The sequence below is a fragment of the Caloenas nicobarica genome, chromosome 13 (assembly GCF_036013445.1).
Source record: "Caloenas nicobarica isolate bCalNic1 chromosome 13, bCalNic1.hap1, whole genome shotgun sequence".
In the NCBI taxonomy this organism is placed as follows: Eukaryota; Metazoa; Chordata; class Aves; order Columbiformes; family Columbidae; genus Caloenas; species Caloenas nicobarica.
The window spans coordinates 5,510,819-5,534,140 of record NC_088257.1 but is presented as its reverse complement, the minus strand read 5'-3'; the positions used below and the strand labels follow the sequence as shown (position 1 = coordinate 5,534,140).

Here is a 23,322-nt window from a genome sequence, read left to right as displayed (position 1 = left end):
GATCCAGTATGGGACAAGGCCAGAGCTTTCTCCCGGTAATGCTGGTGAAGCGTGTATATAGGCAGCTCCAGGGGATGACTGCAGGTTCAGGCAGGCAGCAAACCTTACCTGGACATGGTGGCATTCAGTGGATTTGGATCTTTGGTGGAAATATCTGGTCCAATGCAAACAGATTCTATGTGATGGAAGGGAACAAATAAAGGTGTTTGGGAGCATCTTCTCCTTGGCACAGTATCTATTTTATCCTGTGAAAATGATGGTCAGCTGAAATGGGTTGGTTTGGGTCACGTGAGGACTTTGCTGGTTTGGGGTGCAGGAAGGGCATCCTCTGAGAGACATGGATCTGCTGTAGCTTCCTGGAGGCTGATGGGGGTGAAAGGAATGAAAGGAAGGACAGAGATGAGCTGTGCCAGAGGGAGACGTATGATGAAAATGAAGAGGCTTGATAAGCTCAAGGTTTGTTTTGCAGAAAATGCACCTGTGGTGAACATGCTGTGTTAAATTAAGGTCTCGTATGATCTGGGCTGCTTGAGCCTTCACAGGCTGCCATCTTACCCTGCAGACTTGGAGCTCTATTGCTTGTCTTAGCAGCTGTTAATTTAGGCACCCAGTCAGCCAATTATCTTCTTCAGTGCTAGTTATAAGATAATTTAAAAAAAATAAATTCAAGTTCCTGCCTCTGATCATGCATCATCCCACCTCCCAAATCTGATCATCAGCACTGAAGAGCCAGAGGGACAAAGGGACTGGAATAGGTCTGTCTGAGCAAGAAGCGGCCAGGGCTGCGCTGCCAGACCTGGCTTTAGGGGTGCTCCTGCCCTGGGTGCTCTGGATGGGATGAACAGCATGCAGGTATTTCATCAGAAAAGGGATCAGCCTGTGCCATGGGATGCCCGGAGTGCCCAGCTGGGCTGTTTGCTGTCCCCACGTTGGTGTGTGGGTGTGAGTCCAGGCAGGGCAGGGGAGGCTCTTTGCGATGCCCTGGGCTGGGTTTGGTTGAGGAGGTCGTGGTTTCCTCCCTGACTCTGGCAGCTGCTCCCAAGCCTCCCCCAGCCAAAAGTGACCTTCCTGCAGCTCCACCCAGCTCAAGTATTCAAGCTTTGCTGTGTACCCAAAAGGACTGAAAAATATGTGCACGTGTGGACAGAATGTTACACATCTAAAGTGAAACTGGAGGCTGTCTTGATTTTGCAAGCATACAGGTGCAAGAGCCATAAGCACACCCTAATATATATATATATATATATATATTCCTTTCCTGGTCCTTCCCAGGGCAAACTAGAAAGCAACTGTGTCTGTGCAAACAAACAAACGACTAAGCACATCATGCAGAGGGACGATGGTGGAGAGAAGATGCAGCAGAACAAGTTTTAACTTGTGAGAGCAGGATCACTGGAGAGACTGTGCTCTGGATCCTGGCACATCCCCAAGCCCACAGTTCTCAATTTGTGCCGTGCCGGTTGGATTCCAGCCATATAAATCCATATTATGATCCCGCTTTGCACATTCCTACAAGACGTATCTCTTTTCTTGGTACTGTGAGGTGAGAGTGTGTTGGGGCAGAAGTCTGCACGGTATCACCTCGTGTAGCTTGCTTTCTGAATCGAGCTCAGCTGATGATATCCTTCTTGCTGTTCCCACAGCCTCCTGCGGTCACACCTGCTGCTGGCTATTTTAGCGTAGTTCTCATAGTTGTTCATCCTGCTTCGAGACACTCCAGCGGGAAAAAGCGTTTGTAAACTTGGCACAGATGGACATAGGCTTATGATTGCTGCACATCATCTGAGTGGTGCAAAGGAACCAGTGTGTGAATGCAGCAAAGCCAGTATGATGTTTGCATGCAGCGTGAATGTATCTCTACAAATGGTGGGCCATTTTGGGAAAGGCATTCTTTGTTGACTAGCTCGATACATAACAGAACTCACTGCAGAAACCTTTTCTTCCTTGTTAACTTTACTTTCCATTTTCTCCTTAATTCTGAAAGAGAAAAATAACAAGACAAGGTAAAAATAAAGCAAAAAGTCTAAAAGCTAGAAAAACCACTCATAAATAAGAAAACAGACAAGTTTCTTTTCTGCTCGAAGAGAAGCAATAGTAACATCACATTGTTCACAGACTCTTGCAGTGTCATGATAAAATATCACTTTGGGTTTAGGAGATGCTATTCAGAGATGGAGCTGTCTGTTACTTTGTTTTGTTCTGGCAAACTCTAATATGTTTAGAACTTTGCTGTAAGTGCTCCTTGAATGCAGAACAGTGATGAAGCAGAACTGAAGTCTCATATTCAGCTTTTCATTCCATCCATCTGCTCAAAGATACCGATTTATAAACTGAGGCTTTTGCAGTGCCCTTATCCTCAAGCAAGTTTATTGTCGAAATGCTGTCAGCCCTAGCAACTGGGAAAATTACAGGAACTCTCAAGATGTTTGAGGTAGGGGGTAGCCTGGAGCATTGAGGGATCTGGATTAGAGCTGCTTTACCAGGAGATGAATCCCCAAGGTCTCCCCAGCTGCTTTTGCTGAGTGAGTCCAAGATATCATCAAGATACAAGAGGCAGGAATGGGAAAAGTGGTATTTCCTAGTGCACCTGGCAAAGCATGCACTGGTGGACTGTACAGGCCAAGAAAAGCTTATCGATGAGCTTATATTTGCCAGAATCAGGCTAGATAATTGAAGAACCCTATATGTGATGTACCCCACTGACAGAAACTGTTCAGAAAAAAAAAAACATTCCTTAGCATGTTTCTTTCTGCTTTTTGTCTCTCTGGCCTTGTATCAGCGATACCTGAGCACTGGGCATTGGGTGATGATGGTCTTCCCAACTCATGGGAGAGCTATTCCCCATGAGGAGGAATGGGAACTGTTGACAGAAGCAGAGGGACAAGCAGAGAAGGAAAACTTTGGGTTTGGGGACACCCATGGCACTGGCAGAGGACACGCTGACACAGCCATAAGGGTAGAAGAGCCTGAGTTCCTGGCTTAGATGATGCTGGAGGAAAGTGCTGTGAGATTTAACTACCCCAGCAAGTATTTCATCCTTCAGGCTGCTGCCCAGTGCTCAGCCCTTGCTGGCCATGCTGCAAGTGAGAAGATGTTTTCCAGAGCCAGATCCTTTTATGGAGACCTGGGCCGTGGTCTGACCCGTGTGCGGGGCCATAAATCACTTTGGGGTCATAACGCTGGTGGATTAATGGGCCTGGGGGTGTCAAGCTTGAGAGAGAGTTTTATGGAGAGTGGAGAGGCAAAAAGTCTTGTTGATAGATGGCTCCAGACACTCTTCTTCATGCCAAATTTTGTTCTCAGTCACGCTCCAGATATGTCTGTTCTTTTGAACTTGGTGGATAGTGTGCACTTAAAAGGCAGAGAAATTAAAGAGGATGAATCTGCAGAGCATTTACAACTAGCAAATACAAGTACATTGCCTTCTAGTGATATGGCAGAGAGCACCTCTGAAGGATTTTTAGGTATTTTTCTTTTGTCATTTCAGCCCAAAATAAAAGGTTTCTGTTTCAAAAAACAAAGAGAGAAAGAGAAGAGGACGTCAGTGATATGGACACAAAGAGAGGGCAGATGTGAGAGGGGCCGTAGGCCTGAGGGGATTTGCACCGTTCTCTCATCTCTAGAAACGTGTTCCCTTCACCATGCTACAGGTTAGCCTGGAGTTGGATGCTCTTCATTTTTCTGAGAAAGTTGTTACACCTCAGTTAAAGGCAAGCAAGCAGGGAGGAGAAATGCTGTGTTGGCTGCGTGGGACTTTAGGGCTTTTGATCCCTGCTGTAGTGAGGACTTCCATGAGCTCCAGGGCGTTTTCAGCAGTAAATTTTCAGTGGGCTCATAAGAGAGAAGCCGCCTTCCCAGATTGCATGCCTTTCAGCTTAAAACTGTTCTATTACTAAACGTACATCACTTAAGCACTGATCAAAGAAACCCCGTGGCACAGAAATGTTGTTGACTCCTCTTGTTGTGCCTCACCGTGTTCATCGCCCTCGTTGAGCCTACAAAGCCAGCACGGCCAGGGGATGTTCCAGCTCCGGTGTTTGCAAGGGAAAGGTGTTTATCCATCCTTGTGCATATAAAACACTTCTTCTGATGAATTATTAAGCTGGGTTGTGTACCCTCAGTGAGATGCTTTCTGCCAGAGCAGGAGGATAAGGTGGAAGGGAGAGAGAGGCATGCAATAGAGATTTGCCATAACTGCTGGGGTCTGATGTGATTTTTGGAAGCTCAGTGCCAGTTCTGATTTGTGATGCCTTTCAGCTGAGCCTGGTTTCAGCTTTACTGAATGAAGGAAAGTACTGAAGCTTCTTTGCCAGAAGTACTTGGTGAGCAGCCTGTGCAGATCAGAGGACACAGCGACGTGACTTCCAGTGACCTTAAAAAAAAAAAACCCAAACAAATAAATCTTTCTTGTCATGGACCATATCTCTAAGGTGTGCCAAAGCAAAAGGATGAATAGCTTTTCTAAACAGACTGGATTTTGTATCAGGCTCTGTTTGCAGTGTTCATGTATAAGGACTCACCATACAGCTCTTGTGCAAAAACTTATTACCCTTTTTTTTTTTTTTTACAGCAGCAAGAATTCCTTGGAGAATTACCGGGGTGCCAGGCTATACTTTTGTAGTCATGGTCATGTTGTCTGTGGCTAAACTGTGAAGATTTGGCATGCTGCTTTTTTTGTATCGTAAATGGGATTGTGCATGGGCTAATGGTCCAACGCTGCGCACGTCTGTCTTTGAGCCCTCTCATGGCAGTCAGACAGTTTCGGATTTGACTTTTGGAAGGAGTGCTGCTCTTTCCAATTTCTACATTTGTTTCAGTATTACTTTTTCACCATTATTATGCTATTAGGTGGTTGTTCATAATATTTTCCTGAATAAGAAAAAAAAGTCCTGTTAAGCAGCTAGCAGCCTTTCCCCTTGGCTCGGTAACTGAAAGGGCGGGATAACTTGCACATGCAACCGCTGGATGTCCTTTCATAGCAATACTTCTTTTTCTGGCGCCTTAGTTCTTTTTAATGTTTGAGTCAGGAGAAGTTGCCAAAATGTAAATTACGACTAGCATACTTTTCCCTCCCACACAGAGCAGATTATTGATAGCAGATATAGTTTGTTCCTCGCGTAGTTGCCTTGCAGGCCGCCTTCTTCGGCTTGTTTGTTTAGCACACCTCAGCACTCTCTGTCCATCATTCTGTCTTCTCTTCCTGGAGAACTACAGACACGAGCATTTTCTTTTGGTATTCACAATGCAGGGGGGCAGTGCTAGCTAAAAAATCATACATAGCTTTAAATGTAGATGTGTGAGAGCTTGTATAGAAAGAACATGTCATCTATGATTCCTATGTTATTTTCTTGTTATAAATTTATGCTGTATTCCTAAGTCACCCTCATCATGTGTGTTGTAGTGCTTCAGTTGCTCTATCTGTGTTAGGGCAGCTGCGAGCTAAATATTTTATTGGAACCAGGGAAATTCTCAAAAGCAGGCTGCTATGTGGACACAAGTTGCTCTTTGTGGTTTTGTTCTGTTCCTATAAATTCTTTTGATGTCTGCATAGTTTTGCTGCAGCTGCATATGCCTTTTTTTCCATCCTAGAGATTGCAAGTGAAGAAAAAAGAAAAAATAAGAGAGACAGCAGGAGAGATATGAAGAGAATAAGCAAGTTTTGCAGTAAAGAGATATTTTGAGCTGAGTATTTCATATTGTTTCTTATTGGTCAAACCACATCCATGATTTCAGAGGGTTAGAGATGCAATTTATTAATTTTCTCCAGGAGAGAGGCTGCATTTAGTATGTGCTCTCCAGGATCCTCTGTTAAAATATTAGGCAATAAAATCCTTGACTGTGCAGTAGTTGTGGTTATAATTTCCCCCAGGTAGTGAAAACTCTGTAATTTATTGTCGTTTAAGTTTCCCCTTTGCACAGATCGGAGTGGTTGTAGTAGTGCAGGAAGACTTGTTTTTCTCCAGTGCACGTGTTTGTTGGTGACCCGGCTCCTCTCTCTGATGAGCTCTGTGCTGCAAAGTTCTCCACGGTTGCTGACTCGGCATCTGTGAGCAAAAATGCTGGTGCAGACCGAGTTGGATCTGTTGTAACCAACTTGCTTTGTAAAAGCTACAGGTCTGCAGAGGTCCCTTCCAACCCTAACCATTCTGTGATTCTGTGATTCTGTATAGAGATAGATACCCCAGCTGGTCTGAGCAGCAGAAGTGATTTATGGTGAGCCCGCTTACACTGTTGAAAGCTGCTCTTTGATAGAGACAGACCTTTCTTCAGTGATGTACTTTTGATGCACATTGGCTGAACTGGCTGAGCTGACCTGTGTTAAGAACAGACTTATTTGCTGTGAGCTGTCGGCTTCTCCCAACGTGATGTGAGTGTCTGCACTAACTGACATTGCAGATCTTCGTGACATTAGCTGGGGCTGGGGGAGTCTGAGGTTGTAGATGAGGCATGGTTGGGGGGGATGCAAGACCCTTTTGGTTTTTAGGTCAGCCGAGAAAACTGGAAAAAGCAGGTGGGCTTGGAGGCGCGGATGGGCTGGCTGAGACTCGCCTTGTGCTGGTTTTAGTTCGGCGAGCACCAGCAGCACCTTTGTTTGAAAGGAGGGAGCTCAGCCCAGCAGCTGCCCGCAGATGGGCAGCACTGGTGCCTGGGGTTCTTCTCCTCTGGGTGTTCTTTGCAGCACCCCGCTGATGCACAAGCCTGACCTGCTTTTTCTCCTTGGTAGACCGTAGCCCCTAAGCATATACAGGGAAAAAAAAAATTCTTAAAAATGCAATGGTTCAGAAACCTGAAAGGAAAATTCTAGGAGTACCTCATTTGTTACTATTTTTAAAAATGTTCCTGTTTTCAGCCACTGTCCTGAATTTTGCATGTGGGGGATTAACACAGTTCCTGACACTAGAGAAGGAGGCACATGGGCACCTCCAGCCTCTGGAGGAGCATCGCTGTCGGGATGAGAGCAGGGATGTGAGCACACCAGCCTCCCTGGGCTAAATGCAGCCTTCCTGAATATGTCGCTAAGTCAGCCTTGCTTTATACGTCCGGATCGAGAGACGTGTCAGTGCCTCTGATCTGAAAAGAATTTAGTGGCTGAATGGATTTACTTTGCACCCGAGACCATGTTTCAGCCTGGGTGGGGAGTGAAGGCTTGTGGAAGAAGGGAGAGGTGGCAGATCCCCTGTGCTGCAGGTGATAACACCAAGCAGTGTTAGAAAACACAGGTCTTAGCAAATTTTGGAGTGGTGAAAGGTTAAAAAAAATTTAACTGGTTCTTCAGGCAGCCCTTGACTCAAATGTGTGGGCTTCAGCGTTGGAGCAGCAAAGATAAAGCGTTAACTTCATCCCTGGTGCAATGCTATTGGCATGAAAGTTATGCTGTGAAGAAACTCGCCTTTCATCGGCCTGCAATGGGCTCTGCTCCACCGCCAACTGCATGCTCTGTTTTACTTGTTGCTGGAGTATGAAGCTATTACCAAAAAAAGTAAGGAAGAAAACAGGAAAACTAATGGTAAACAAACATAAGCTGCTATCAATGAGCATCTAATTTCTACCATTGTCTCATTCTGCCCTCACAGACCACACTTCCACAGAGAGGAACGTGCATTGTTTCCTCCTTTTATGTGAATTTTATAATTCACTGCATACAAACGTCGATGCCAGATACCCTGAGGAAGAAGCCCATGGTGTGTTGAATCAGTAGTGCAAGAATGTGGTTGGTGGCTTCTTATCTGTCTAGAGTCTAAAATGCAAAACATTCAGCAAACTGTGTGTTATTAGAGATGAAATGATATCCTCAGTCTGTGAATCAAAAAAAGTCTGAAAAATTAAGAAACTGATCACCGGGAGAAGCTGGTGAAAGTGGCTTTCTGCACCCCAAATATGAAGAGTGAGAATGTGAATACTTTGATTTGTGTGGCACAAAATAACTCCACGATCACAGCCCCGTGCACATAAAGCCGTTGTGCTGTGCTCTGCACCCCCGTCCCAGCGGGTTGCAATGCTGTTTAAAAGCACCCGTCTGTTTCCATCAGTGGTGGGGACCGCCAGATCCCTGAGTGCCCAGAGCCAGCCGGGTACTGGGCTGCAGGAGGGGGGACGGTGGTGACTAACGGGGACCAAAAAGCAAATTCTTCGTGGCCGCGCTGCTTTCCTCAGTGCTGACTTTCCTTCCTTCCCTCTCTCCTTGGTTTTGGTCCCCGGTGTTGTCCTAGCATGCCAGGCCTGCTCAGGGTGTCACACTCCTTGTTCAACCAGCATTGATATTTGGGGATAATTTGTTAGGGATGTGGCAAATGGTGAACCTTGTGCTTTAGGTTTACTTGGTTAAGAAAGATTGGGGTGCAGGAAGGGAGAAAGGCAAACATTTCCCCTTTGCCTTTTTTTCCTCGGCTGGAAGGAATGATTTTATTCGAGGTGATTTTTTTTTTTTTTTTTAAATTAAAGCCTCTGAGAAGTAATATTGCATCTTCAAAACAAACTGCTGAACTCAACTGCTTTTACCAAATGCATGCAAAATTTTCCCCTCAGGATCCTCAGAGGCCCTGGAGTGCCTGCCTTGCAAAACCTGGGGCAGTGAAGAGAGTCACTTGAGAGTCATCTCCATAGGATACCTTTAGACAGTGTGCTCACGTGTATTTATAAATAAATCTATACGTTTAACACATAAAATTCTCTTTTGGTATGTTCCTGCATACCATAAGCAAAAATGAAAATAATGCAGACCCAAGACATCAAAAGAGATGCTGCCCAGCTGGTAAACTCTGAAAAATTAAAAACAAAACCCTCTTAAGAGGCAGACACAAGCAGTTTTTGTCATTGGCTTTCTCTTGCTCCTTAATACACGTGGTTGTTTCTTTGTGATCGTTTCAGATGCCTCAGGAACAGTACGCGCACCGGAGCACCATGCAGACCTCGGAAGGACCCCAGGTATACAAAGTGGGGATTTATGGCTGGAGGAAGAGATGCCTCTATTTCTTTGTGCTGCTCCTAATGATTTTAATCCTGGTGAACCTTGCTATGACCATCTGGATTCTGAAGGTTATGAACTTCACAATTGTAAGTAGGGGTTACCCTGAAAGGTGTGGGGAAGACGAGGGAGGGTGATGGTCTTTCCTCTGATCATGACTTCAGATACAGCTTTGATAACGGGGTGGTTTAGTTGCCATGGGTAGCCCTTACTACAGGGAGGCACAAATTTGCTCCATGATCCTGTTTTTCTGCTGGAGATGTTTGCAGTATTTGCAAGCTGAGAAATCATCTCAGCGTTGCAAATCATGTTCCTCCTACCTGCTATATATATATATACACATGTATATATGTAAACAACATACAGCACCCTCCCCCAGTTTTCAATTATAAAGTGTTTTAAAATTAATGAAATAGGTTGTTTTGAACTGGGGTGTGGGAATGGGCTTGAGCCTTTCTCTCAGACTTTTTCTGCTTTTCTCCATGACTGAAAAGTCGAGAAACTTGATTTGCCTTTTGCTTAGGGAAGGTTCATATTGTTCCGTAATGCTGTGGTTCCAGAAGCTGCATGAAGAAAAATAAAATTTTCAGGGTGGCTCTCTGGGTGTGGTATTTAGGTGGAGCATGTCTTTATCCTCGTTGTGCTGTGGTTGGTGCACATCAGTCCTGCCAGCAGCTCTCTCTTGCTGCACTGACCCCCTAGAAAAACCCCTAGAAGAACGTTGGGCAGTTGTAGATTGCACTGGGGCAGATGGTACCTCCTGGGCCCAGAGCACTCTGTGCATCACTTTGAACTCCATTCAAACTCTTTTTGAGATATTAAGGGGTGACCTGAACTTAAATTACCTTTTTACAGGGTGAGCTTCACCTCTTCTGCTCAGACACACTCAAAGTCAGGGCATGATGAACCAGGCACACCCCACTTCCAGGGCTAGTGAGCCTTTATATGTGGCAGGTCCTCGTCTTGCAGTAGATAATTTGGCTGAGCAGCATGAAAATGAAATGACTGGTCCCCTCTTCTTCAAAGCAGCCATCGCCACCTTGGTCAGATGGAGTTATTTTAAGATCATTTGAGTCTTCAGGAGAAACTAAGTTTGAGGCTTTAATCCTGGGTTTACTTCATGAGAGAGCTGGAAGGCTAAATTCCCCTAGACTATTTTCAAGGACTTTCCCAACCAGGCTCTGCTGTGAGCAGCGTGTTTGAAGTCTCCCCGCATTTCTTTCCCTGCTTTGGTCTTGTGAAGCCCTGAACAGCTGTGTCCAACATTATGTCATTAATGGGCCATGAGAAGATGAGTAAACAATCTCTGACTTACTGTATCCAGCAGACAAAATGCTGTGTCAGGGGAACATGTAGCATTCATTTTCTCTAACCAGGGTGCTGTCAAGGTGTGCAGAAGATTGCAATGCATGTGTGCTTAGGGAGCAAGCAATTACAAAGCAGTAATCCACAAAAAGCTCCTGTGAGTGGGTGAAGAGTGAGCCAAAATGGAGCAATTAATGCTTAACCAGACCAGTTATTTAATCTTGTAAAACTGATGGCATTTTGGTACACATTTTGTGCTGAACTGTGGTCTTTAGATTAATGTAGTTGAAAAATATGTATTTCTGAAGTGATGGAAGACTTGGTCATCACACAGGCAGTGGTATGGGTATCAGCCGAGCAGAAAATAATAAGATTTCAGATTTTCACTTTCCAGGAGTGCAACTTTATTTCTTTAAAAATAACAGAACTTTGATATGTTGGTCCCATGCTTTCTGCTCTTTGGTGGTGGTCAGTCAACTCTCTACAGGTTGCTTGGGAAGCCAAGTGAGCTTTTCTGCTCCTTTCTCTTTCGCTGCCCTCTCCTGACATATTGCATTTTGCCTGCTGGTTTTTGCAGGCTGTCTGCAGAAGGGTCATCTCCTAGGGATATGTACAGAAATCTCCCTGTTCCAGCTCTCTCCACCCCACTAGGATATAAACTGGCTTTTTTGGGGGTGTGCTGATCTTCAAGCTCTTGTCTGATTCTGTTTCCTTAAAATAGCCACTTGCCCTCTGATCGATTGGGGGATTAGTCCAAGGTAAAGTATATTTATATATAGTTTTAGTTAATTCATATCGTTTAATGTTAGTAGGCGATGAACAGCACTTGCTGATAAAAACACAGATGGTAGCACCGAATCCTGCAGCGGGAACAGCTTTATGGTTATAGGCATGGCCACACTAGTCGGGGTGTGTGTCTCTGACACAGCCAGTTGGAAATAAATATAAGAACAGGGCATGTAAAATGTGATCCTTGGCCCGATGTGCACCCGTTCATCTCCTGATCTCCTGCTGCTCCGGCAGCCTCAGCAGCTGCTCTGGATCCTGCTCTGCAATCCCTCCTGCACCATTCCCTGAGGCTGAGAAAACCACTTTGCTAAGTGATTTTTTAGAGGCAGACTTTTATCTCTAAATAACAAATGTAGGAAAATTCTCAAATGAGGAGATGCAAATATGGAAAAATCTTTAATTTGTTCCTGTTCTGATAAGAGGAGCTGAGAGTCCTTCTGGGGCAGGGGGATGATTCGAGTACTCAGTGAGCAGTAGCTGCTGCTTAGCAGGTCTGAGTTACCCTTGTGCTTGCAAAGCAAAATGGAGGGGAAAGACTGTAGTTCTGTTCTTGTGGAAAATGTGTTATTTCTAGTATCTTCCCATCCCTGAGCTCTCCTCCCAGAAGCTGAGTCTCTTCAGCTCCACAGGATGGTCCTGGCACTTACCTGAATTTAATGAGCGCTCATTACAGCCAGTAAGTGCTCACAGTATTTTAATGACCACAGCAAACCTGCTCGGGAAAACACGGGGGTGTTTTAAATGCTGATAATGGGGAGCGGAGAAGGGAGTAGGAGATGAAGCAAGACAATGTCAGGGAAAAAAACGCACCTTTTCATGCACGTTGTAGCAGGACCCATCCACTCCAGTTCCACATCAAGCCCTGGACTCCCTTTCTCTCCCCTCTGCGCTCCCTGCTTGCTCGAGCTCCAGGAGACAACTCTCCTAAAATCAAACCATAAGCTTCCAATCCATGACTTCTAATAAGCAAGGCATCACTAATCTGTTCTAGGTTTTGCTTTTATTTGAACATTCGAGACTTAGACAAGTTTATGTGTGGCTGTTGCTTTTGCAAAAGGGCTGTCAGAGCAGTGTCACATTCACATGGGGCCAGTTGGTCACTGTCTATTCTATCCTCTGGCGCAGTCATTCACTTCTCATGTAGTGTTTGATCCTCGATTTATTGTAAATGCCTTTATCAGGCACAGGCTGTATGAAAAACAGGCCTAGAGGCAACCTCAGATGTCATCTGCCTGTCCCACGCCTGGTTCCCATAGCCAGGTCCATTTATCCCATCCGTTCATATCAGGGCTGTGCTGCTCTGGCACTGTGGGAAGCTCTGTGAAGGTTTCTACCTCTAAACGTTACTTTAATTTTTAAGCCAAACCACAGAATGAATCTGGACCGAAGCCACCGATTTGGGCTGAAACCCAAATGCACCCCGAAGGTGACCTAACCTAATTGAGGTAGAAACCATCACCCAGCACTCATCTTTCCGATGATATGTAGGTAGATCTTGGACGTGCCTCATACAAGTATGTGGTTTGCACATACTGGGTTTGGAGAGGAAGCCCCAATGCCTGCGGGCTTTGTGTGTGACGTGGTGTGCGTGTTCAGGACAGGCGTGGGCTGTGTCCTGCTGTCACACCAGCGTGGGGAAGGGGCTCAGCCGCGAGCTGCACAGAGCTCAGCTGAGGCTGGCACAGCCCCTGCAAGGGTTCATACGTGCCAATCTCATTACGAGGCTGGAACCAGAGCTCTGAAATACCTTCCTCTTTATGGTCCACCTGCATTAGCATCCAGTGATGTCGCTCTTTAGCAGTAGGATTGCCCATGACTGTGTATAAGCACATGCATCTTTTATGCTGTATGGCTATGATGTTCCAGGGATCTCTATTTCAGCTATTACTAGTGAGCTTAAACCATTTTTAAAAGCTTCCTGTTGTATTAATTTCTGAATATTACAACAAAAGTTGTGTTTATACAAACAGTCCTTATTTTGAACAGTACAAGGCTCAGAAGTCTCAGCTAATGGGCAATGCCAGTGCATTCACCTCTTTCCACAAGGTTAGCATACAATGCCTTGTATTTTAAACAGTGTTAGGAGTCTAAGTCGTTATCCATTAGTACCCCTTTATTGCCTCTTAGGCAGCCGGAGGACCTCTAAACAGGAGAGACAAGAACTGTGTCCCATTGTGGCTGCATTTAAATGGCAAGCATCCACCTACTTGACTGCCCATCAAACCACTGAGGACCCTTTGCTTATCCTTTGCACTTCCCTGGTGTTTTTATGCATAGCTGCCAGTTCATGTGTTTGGGATTATATTCTTTTTGGGACAGAAGCTGTTTGCATATGGCATTCTGTAGTCCTATATATCGCACGTTCTGATAGACTGTAAACAACGATAAATGGAAAAATAGTATTTTTCCCTTAATCAGCTTGCAAGGCTTGAAATTCCTTGAGAAGCATCTTATAAGGATCATCTAAAGTAAAGGCTCCAGAATCGCCTTTGTAAGGAAAATATTCTGCAACTTTGGTATCAGGAGGCCCTTCACAAGCCAAACTTAACATCGTCCTCCAAACTGGGAGAGCATGTGTTGCTTCCAGGTCCGTGCAAATCTCTGCAGGCTGCTCGTGCCATCTGTGTGCGTGCTTTCAAGGAAATGCAATGTAGAAATGGGCAGGCAATGACCTGCCTCATTCCGTCTTCCTTTGGGTGCAGAGAAGGGAGATCTTCCCTTCCTGGCCTGGTCAGGCTGAGCTTGGGCTCTTCCCTAACCACAGCACATGCAAACTCTGTTCTCCTTCCAGAACCACACAAGGTTTTTTGAAGGTTTGGGTCCCTTAGCATGAGGTTCAACCATATTTTATTATTTCAGTTGAACAGGAAAAAATTACTGCAATTACTGGTGCTACAGGCAGGGCTTTGGGTTCTTTGATAACGGCTGGTTTTATAAGACACCAGTCCGGTCAGTGATATGTGGGAAAGGTTTATCCCACAGGGGTAAAAAGATGCTGGGACATGAATTAGCAGGGCTCATTTGCAGGGCTTTAAACTAGATTTGAAGGGGGATGGGGTTGTAGCTGGGCCTGCATCAGTGGGGCAGCACACTGGAATCAATAAAGACTGGGAGGCCCCCCAGGCCCCTAGGGTGAAATCGGTGTACTCGGCTCGCTCCCTGAAATGCCTGTACACCAATGCGCGCAGCATGGGGAATAAGCAGGAGGAGTTAGAAACCTGCGTTCGGTCAGGAGATTATGATCTGGTGGCAATTACAGAGACATGGTGGGACAGCTCACATAACTGGAATGTGGTCATGGATGGCTATGCCCTTTTCAGGAAAGACAGGCCAGCCAAGCGTGGTGGTGGAGTTGCTCTTTATGTGAGAGAGCAACTGCAATGTATAGAGTACTGTCCAGGTGCGGTTGAGGAGCAAGTTGAGAGTCTGTGGGTGAGAATTAAGGGGCAGGCTGGCAGGGGTGACACTGTTGTGGGAGTCTATTACAGGCCACCAGATCAGGGTGAGGAAGTTGATGAGGCCTTCTACGGGCAGCTGAGCGTGGCCTCACAGTCACAGGCTCTGGTTGTTATGGGGGATTTTAACTACCCTGATGTTTGCTGGAAGGACTACTCAGCCAGCCAGCCTCAGTCTAGGAGGTTCCTCCAGTGCATTGACGATAACTTTCTGATGCAAATGGTGGAGGAGCCGACTAGAAGAGGTGCGCTGCTGGATCTCGTCCTCGCTAACAAGGAGGGTCTGGTCGAAGCAGTAAAGGTGGGGGGCTGCCTTGGTTGCAGTGATCATGACATGGTGGAGTTCAGAATCTCCTGTGGTGGGAGCAGAATACCGAGCAGAATTGCAACCCTGGACTTCAGCAGGGCCGACTTTGGCCTTTTCAAACAGTTGCTGGAGGAAATCCCGTGGGCAAGGCTGCTTGAGGGTAAAGGCGCCCAAGATAGTTGGTTAACTTTCAGGGACTGCTTCTACCAAGCTCAAGATCAGTGCATCCCGATGCGCAGGAAGTCAAGGAAGGGAGCCAGGAGACCTGCGTGGTTAAACAGGGAACTGCTGGGCAAACTCAAGTGGAAGAGGAGGGTTTACAAATCATGGAAGGAGGGGCTGGCCACTTGGGAAGAATATAAGGCTGTTGTCAGAGGATGTAGGGAGGCAACTAGGAAAGCTAAGGCCTCCTTAGAGTTAAACCTGGCGAGAGGGGTCAAGGACAACAGGAAGAGGTTCTTCAAATACATGGCAGATAAAACTAACACCAGAGGCAATGTAGGCCCACTGATGAACGGGGTGGGTGCCCTGGTGACAGAAGATACAGAGAAGGCAGAATTACTGAATGCCTTCTTTGTCTCTGTCTACTCTGCCGGAGGCTGTCCTGAGGAGCCCCGTACCCCTGAGGCCCCAGAGGAAGGCAGGGCAATGGAGGAGTCTGCCTCAGTTGATGAGGACTGGGTTAGGGAGCAATTAAGCAATCTGGACATCCATAAATCCATGGGTCCAGATGGGATGCACCCGAGGGTGCTGAGGGAGCTGGCTGAAGTCATTGCTGGACCGCTCTCCGTCATCTTTGCCAAGTCTTGGGAAACGGGAGAGGTGCCTGAGGACTGGAGGAAAGCAAATATCACTCCGGTCTTCAAAAAGGGCAAGAAGGAGGACCCGGGCAACTATAGACCGGTCAGCCTCACCTCCATCCCTGGGAAAGTGATGGAACACCTTATCCTTGGTGCCATCTTAAGACATATCAAGGATAAGAGGGTCATCAGGGACAGTCAACATGGCTTCACCAAGGGGAAGTCGTGTTTGACCAACCTCATAGCCTTTTATGAAGACGTAACAAGGTGGATTGACGATGGCAGAGCAGTGGATGTGGTCTACCTCGACTTTAGCAAAGCATTTGACACCGTCTCCCACAGCATCCTCATGGCAAAACTGAGGAAGAGTGGACTGGATGATCGGGTAGTGAGGTGGACTGCAAACTGGCTGAAGGAGAGAAGCCAGAGAGTTGTGATCAATGGGGCGGAGTCTGGTTGGAGGCCTGTATCTAGTGGAGTGCCTCAAGGGTCAGTTCTGGGACCAATACTGTTCAATATATTCATCAATGACTTGGATGAGGGAATTGAGTGTACTATCAGCAAGTTTGCTGATGACACCAAGCTGGGAGGAGTGGCTGACACGCCAGAGGGCTGTGCTGCCATCCAGCGAGACCTGGACAGGCTAGAGAGTTGGGCGGGGAAAAATTTAATGAAATATAACAAGGGGAAATGTAGAGTCTTGCATCTGGGCAGGAACAACCCCAGGTTCCAGTACAGGTTGGGGAATGACCTATTAGAGAGCAGTGTAGGGGAAAGGGACCTGGGTGTCCTGGTGGACAGCAGGATGACCATGAGCCAGCACTGTGCCCTTGTGGCCAAGAAGGCCAATGGCATCCTGGGGTGTATTAGAAGGGGGGTGGTTAGTAGGTCCAGAGAGGTTCTCCTTCCCCTCTACTCTGCCCTGGTGAGACCTCATCTGGAATATTGTGTCCAGTTCTGGGCCCCTCAGTTCAAGAAGGACAGGGAACTGCTGGAGAGAGTCCAGCGCAGGGCCACAAAGATGATTAAGGGAGTGGAGCATCTCCCTTATGAGGAAAGGCTGAGGGAGCTGGGTCTCTTTAGCTTGGAGAAGAGGAGACTGAGGGGTGACCTCATTAATGTTTATAAATATATAAAGGGTGGGTGTCACGAGGATGGAGCTAGGCTCTTCTCGGTGACAACCAACAGTAAGACAAGGGGTAATGGGTCCAAGCTGGAACACAAGAGGTTCCACTTAAATGTGAGAAGAAACTTCTTCTCAGTGAGGGTGACGGAACACTGGAACAGGCTGCCCAGGGGGGTTGTGGATTCTCCTTCTCTGGAGACATTCAAAACCCGCCTGGACGCCTTCCTGTGTAACCTCACCTAAGTTTTCCTGCTCTGGCAGGGGGATTGGACTAGATGATCTTTTGAGGTCCCTTCCAATCCCTAACATTCTGTGATTCTGTAATTGTTCAAACTTTTCCTTTTTTTGCTGCAGGCTGCTTTCAGAGTTGATGAGGTATGTTTTAGCATCATTGAATGAAATGTTAGCAATTTAGACAGACAAAATGCTGCTGTAGGTGGCACAAATGTTAAATATCATTATTATCTTGCTTTCTTTATTAAAAGTTGATAAGAAAAATTAGCTTTTAAAACTTGGTTATGAACAGTTATTTCCAATACAATTACTCCCTCTTGTGTGTAAACTACCTGCCGCATTTTAATTACAGGAAAACAGTAGGGTAATAACACAGCAGTAAAGATGGATTAGAGTTAGGAAAGCTCATTGCCCTAACAGGCAGGATGCTTTTATTAATGATTTAAAGGAACAGACTTTGTTCTAATTTTTTTTTTAATTAAAAATGGCCTCAGAATAAAATGACTTTGCACTTGATAGTCCCTTTTCATGATTTCTCTGGGGTGTCTTTAGGTGCAATGGTTAAGGCCAACATGGGAGAGAAATCAGATCTGCTTTTCAGTTTCTGCTTTGTAACACAACTGTAATCAGTCAGCTAAAATTGTTTAGAGTTAGAATTAATGTTACTATATCCTAAAGGAGGAAAGAGTGAAAGGTTTTTTTTCCTCTCCCTCACACACAAACGGATACAAAACTGTGTGCTTTTCCATCCTAATTCGTGTTGCTCTTTTTTATAAAACAAGTAATTGTTCTGAGACTGCATGACCCAAGAGCTTTGTGTATTTCCCTTCTTTCCTCATTCACATGGACTGCATCTTCTGATATAAAGATGTTAATCTTGTAGAGGTCTGACAACACCAGCAATGCTGTGAGTGACTGTACTGTTAAGTGAAGAAGTTTCTACGGGTGAAGTCTTTACCCTCTGGAATTTTGTAGGAGTCTTGGCAGTGACATCAGTGGATCAAGCCTTCTCTGTAATGTTTTTTTATTGGCAGGTTTTTATACTAAATTCTAATTTCCTTCCTCCCTTATTGAGGAAAAAATGTGTTATGCTTTCTTTTACTCTTCTTAGAGACCTGAATTTCATTCCTAGAGAGTTATTGTTTCTGTATGAAAAGCAATTGGGATTACTTATCTTTTTTAAAGATACATATAGTACTTTTTTGCCTTCACTCCTTTGGAGTGCAGAATAATATAGTCAGTTTTAATAGGGCATTGTGTGATGTTATTGCAAGTTTAACCCCTTCATTGCTGCATCCTCCAGAGTGTAAAGCATTTGGTACTGATGACTTGCTGAGTTATCTGAGTTACATATGCATCAGTTTCTTCTAGTGCTACACCTTTGAAAACCTCAATCTCTGATAATATTTCATTTTTATCACCCTAATACCACATTTTCTCAGCCAGCATAAGGACATAAGGCTTTCATCTTCCTTGTTGCAGAAAAGTGATGAAAAGCACCCATATTTTTGCCTCACTGTCTCTACTCTCTGCTGAAGCACTGAATTTTCGGAGGCCTGCTGTGGCATTGGAGATGCTTACAGATATGTCATGGGACCAAAAGAAATAGTGAAGTAGTAAGTCTTCCCCTAGTACCACTAAATGGCTGGATATGCTGCACTGCAATCATTTCAGTAACTCTTTGCTTTTATTCTTTGGCTATTGCACAAGGCAGTCTGTGGTGTTAGGTCTTAGGATGGCAGATGGCCCTTTTCCCTCTAATCTTTTGGGTTGGGTTTTGTGAAGAACTGAGGTTTACGTGATTGTGCTTCCATCTCGACGTAAAGGCTTCCAGCTCTCACTTCTCAATTGTTTCTAAGTCACCGTTCATATTCAAGTCACCTGAACAGAAGCACGTGTCCAGGAGATGGAAATATCTCAAACATATTTCGTTTCTCTGTTTTTCAGAGGCAGAAGAAAGCAATCTTATTTATTAGTATCCCTACTGTGGAAGAAGCTGCTGCATAAGCTCTGTACTTACTACTCACCAGGAGTGTGAGATATTATAAATGTTCCCATGGCAGAAAAAGCTTTTTATTGGTGCTGTTTTCGTACCAGACACTCGAGACTTTAGCCCTGAAATCCAGATACCCAGCATCTCTTGGTTAGTACCACTGCTGATTTGAAGGCAGCGGTCGGAGACTCAGCAACTTTCCCCATACCTGCCGTTCAATGCACACAACAGGCAAAACATCGTCTGGCAGGTGTGCTGTATGGGCCATGCTGTCAAGCCTCAATAGCCAGTCTCCTGCATATCTTCACAGCAGGAAAATACATTAAAAATACATTATGGCTTTGTTTGGCCCCTCCAAGAACAGAGGGACTAAAATAGGTGGAGAAGGGAGGAGAGAAGCAGGGATTTGGGTGGTTTGCGATGTGACTGAGCGTTTGGTCTCTGGCATAGCGCTTCGTTTCCAGGCGTTACTGCCGTTGAACAGAGAGTGTCCCATCTGCTGGCGCCCCTGTCCCTGCTGCGCAGGGCGATGGGAACCTTGGTGCGATAGCAGCAGGACCCGGCGAACAGCCAGGAGGGGATGGGTGGGCTGCGCAGGAGGGGTGAGTCAGAAACGCTTGATCCCGGATCCCACCTTCCGCCACCTCCCTCCAGAGGGGATTGTGCTCGGCTTCCCTTTCATCTGAGGAAATAAGATATTTCACATTAGCATTCGACTCATTGCCAACAAAAGATCTTCAGACTAGCAGTTCTAAAGCAGAGAGAGATTTGTCTCTCAGAGAACATGTAAAAGGTATTATTATAAATGTGCAAAAGAACAGAAACAAGCTCTCTCCTGAAATGCCAATAATCAGTTAGTCCTCTGAATAGCTTACAATCTGATCCCTCCCCATATTCTCACAGTACAGTGGGAGAAATGATTTAATTTGGGAATCCACACAGAAATGGCATGCCATGCTGAGCCACAGAGTGAGTTTTCACTGCTGCTTCTCTTCCTTGCGCTTTTTTTTCCTCTTGTGCTTCCTGAACTCTCTGTCTGGCAGAAAGCAATGACCTTCTCAGCTTTGAAAATTCAGCAGCCATTGCTATAACAAAAATACCATTCTTCTGAAGCACCTCTTCTGCGTGGTTGCCTGAAGGCTGAGGTGCTGCATGGAGTAGCCACCGTCCCTCCTTCGACTCGTCCCGGGAACTGCAAAGCCATCGGCTTTTCAGAAAGCTGCTGCTTAAAACATTTCTTGGCGTACAGTCCTGAACCCCTGCTGGTTTGCATCTTGGGTTGTAGCATAATCTGTGGAAAGGGGTCAGAGACAGCATGACTGTGCAAAGCGCGAAGTACCGAGCAGCGGAAACCTTCACCTTCTTTGGGCGCAGCCCCAGCTGGAGGGCAAACTGCTGCCCGTTAGCTGTGATAACCTTGTGTGTGACTGAACAAAGGGAGTAAAAGTGGCATGTTCTCTCTGCAGCTGTATGCATTTATTTACTTTCTGTAATTGTCAGAACCAGCTCTAAAGACTGGTGATTTTGAGGACAGAATTACAGACCTGTGGTTGTGTGGAGTCCGTCTTTTCCCTCCCCTCCCGCAGATGCTATATTATCTTTTCTCTACTTACACGCTACCATACCTGATTTGATAGATGTGTTTAAAATACTTGCTGCCATTTCGTGTGCCTATTCTTCCAGAGCTCTGCTATGGAGATGAGCTTGAGTATACCATTTGAATTCATCATAGCTTGCATTTTAGTTCTGGTCATTTCCAGTTCAATTACATCTTACCCATTACACATCCTACCTTCACTGCCGTGGCCGACGGTAAGATGGACTGAAGTAATTATTTGTATTGAGGCCCAAGTTTCTATGGGACTACACTCCAATGCACTTGCATGAAGGACAACCTGCTAACACTGAAATGATGTGGTTGCAGACAAATTTATAGAAGAGGAATAGATTTATGCAGGTAGTTCAGCCTTGACCTCTTGAGTTCTCATTATTTCACGTCCGCCCAGCGCTACTGCCCACCTCTTTCCTTTTTAAATGAGATCCAGTAACTAATAGTGAAATTATGGCAATCTGCTATATGAAATTTGTGATTATTTGCATTTAATTAAAGGCTTCTGTGGAGAAAACGAAGGGTGGCTTAACCTCAGAGAAGCCTCTACATCTCCAGTAATTGCTTCTAATTGAAGTCTTTAGAGTTTCCACCCCACCACAGGAAAAAGAGAAGAAGAAAAAAAACCCAAAAAACCAAACAAACCTGAAAAGTTTACTGCCACACATGGGGTCCCTGGAAATCATTTTATCCTTATGCAATTAAGGTGACTGAGGTCCTAATAAATGGTTCTTCACTTGGGTTAACCACCTAAATTTAAAGTCTAATTACTGAAAAGCCCAGTTCATGGTATGTTTGTGACAAGTCCAAGGGCACAGTTCTCCCAAACTGGCCATGCTCTGTGACGATGTCCCTCTCAGATGGGTGCAGGTGCACGTGTCTTGCCTAAGTCCTCCTGGTGGTTTCATTTCCATCATGGTTTTCTGTTTTTGTACAGTTCTTGTTGCCTTCCGATTGTATTTTGCTTATTCTAGAAAAAAAATTACAAGCCTTTTGACTTCACTGTCAAGCCTTTTGACCTATGTCCTGTGAAACACAGGAGAGGGGCTCTGCCAGCTCGAGGTGTGTGGGGCTGAGCAGCAATGCTGCTTCTGGGGTTGGGAACATCTCAGACATCTCCCTGCTCCCACACCTGTACGTGACTCCAAGTCCACAGGCTTAGTCTTTGTTTCTACAAGAACCTGATCCTTCTCATGACAAAGTGTTTGTAGCTTGGCAGCTGGTGTCAACATGGGAATATGGGCACTGGCAACCTTTTCTAGGATACTTGCCAGCACCTTGTCCCGGTAATCCTGGGGCATGGAGTGTGCCCCTAAAGCAGGCATGACGTTTTATAAGCCACCATCTGTAGCATGGGTGTTAAAGACCGGTCCCGCTCCCCACGCCGAGGCGCCACAGTGTCTGTTTGGCACAGAAGGGTGAGCTGTGGCCAGAGGGCTCCGATGGGAGCCCTCGAGTCTGGGGGGGAGCACAGAACCTCGCGTTAAAGCCACCACCTCAGACTCGAGAACGTGGCACTTCAGTTACACGTCCTGCCTGATTATGACTGTCAGCATTTCTGTGCCGCTTCTGACAGCACAGGCGCTCTGATTGCACCCTTCTGCTCGATTAAAATCCTTCCTCGTATTACAGATCTGAAAACAGGCGTGACAAAAATAAAAGTGTGGATGTTGTGGCAGCAGACATGGCCATTTGCTGCTGTTTATCCTTTCTGCTGAAGATAGCGGTGTTGAAAACCGTAGCAGCATTCTGCTTTCCTGTGTTCTTGCATTGTTCATTAACGCCTTGTGTTGCATAAGTCAGCAAGGATGTGCATCCGATTTCTGCTTTTTCTTATCCTGAAGGTTCTCTTTAATGTACGCTGAAACACATAATATCTCTAGATGGACTGAAATATTTCAGAGTGACCTCTTAGAGGGCTACAGGTGAGTCAGAAATGGAAATGTCATTGTTTGTCAGTGGCACATCAGTCATATTTTTTGAAGTTGCTGCTACAGTTAAATACATGAAAAAGTGTGACCTGCCTCTGTTATTTCTTAGCAAGCAAACACAAGTAGCAAAGTGCACCTCTTCATTTTAGAAAGTGCTTGAGTTCTGTATGCAGAGCAGTGAAATACTTGTATTTCGTGTAGGTGCAAGTCATATAGATGTGTAGGTGCTGATTTCGATTCCAATAATTTAGTAGGGTGGTATTGTTCCTGACAACAAATATTTAACCTTTCAAAACGAGACATTGAAGAATTTTCTTCTGGGAAACTAGCAAGTCAAATGCCTTTTACAGTCTTTACTTCCCCTGCGTGCTAGAAAGGGAATTCCTGCTAATTATATATTTGTGTACACAAACCACTTCCGAATCAAGCACTTGTTTCTGGAGAGATGTCATCAACAGAGACTGATAGAAGGTTTGCATAAAAGCCTGAGCAGCTGATGGCCGAGTTATAGGAAGATTGGGTGGATCTCAGCAATTCTGCTGTGGTTTTACGGAAAACTCTGTTTTCTAGAAGGGGGAACAATTCAGTTGTCCAACAGGTATAGATTATAAGGCAAATATCATTTTTATTTGAAGTTACTTGTCAAGACCTATTGACCAAAGATGTTTGTCTTTGCTAGTGTTATAAATGATTCAGTCTCATATGTAGCCCAAGAAAAGCCCTGTATGTTAGAAGGCAGATGTGTTTAATTCCTTTCTGCTTCCCAGAGGAGCTACATTTATTGCTATGACACGTTTCTTCTAATAGG

General features: G+C 45.4%; 1 protein-coding gene across 3 annotated transcripts in view; it reads left to right on the top strand.

Annotated features, from left to right (window-relative positions):
* The window catches only part of SGCD (sarcoglycan delta), a 341,024-nt gene that overhangs the window by 193,915 nt on the left and 123,787 nt on the right, over window positions 1–23,322 (top strand). For 2 of the 3 annotated variants that reach the window (XM_065643760.1, XM_065643761.1), the window contains exon 3: window positions 8,869–9,054. In XM_065643760.1, coding sequence (XP_065499832.1) covers window positions 8,869–9,054 — 186 coding nt within the window. The remainder of the gene's footprint in view (window positions 1–8,868; window positions 9,055–23,322) is intronic. The other variant, XM_065643762.1, reaches the window with a different exon arrangement.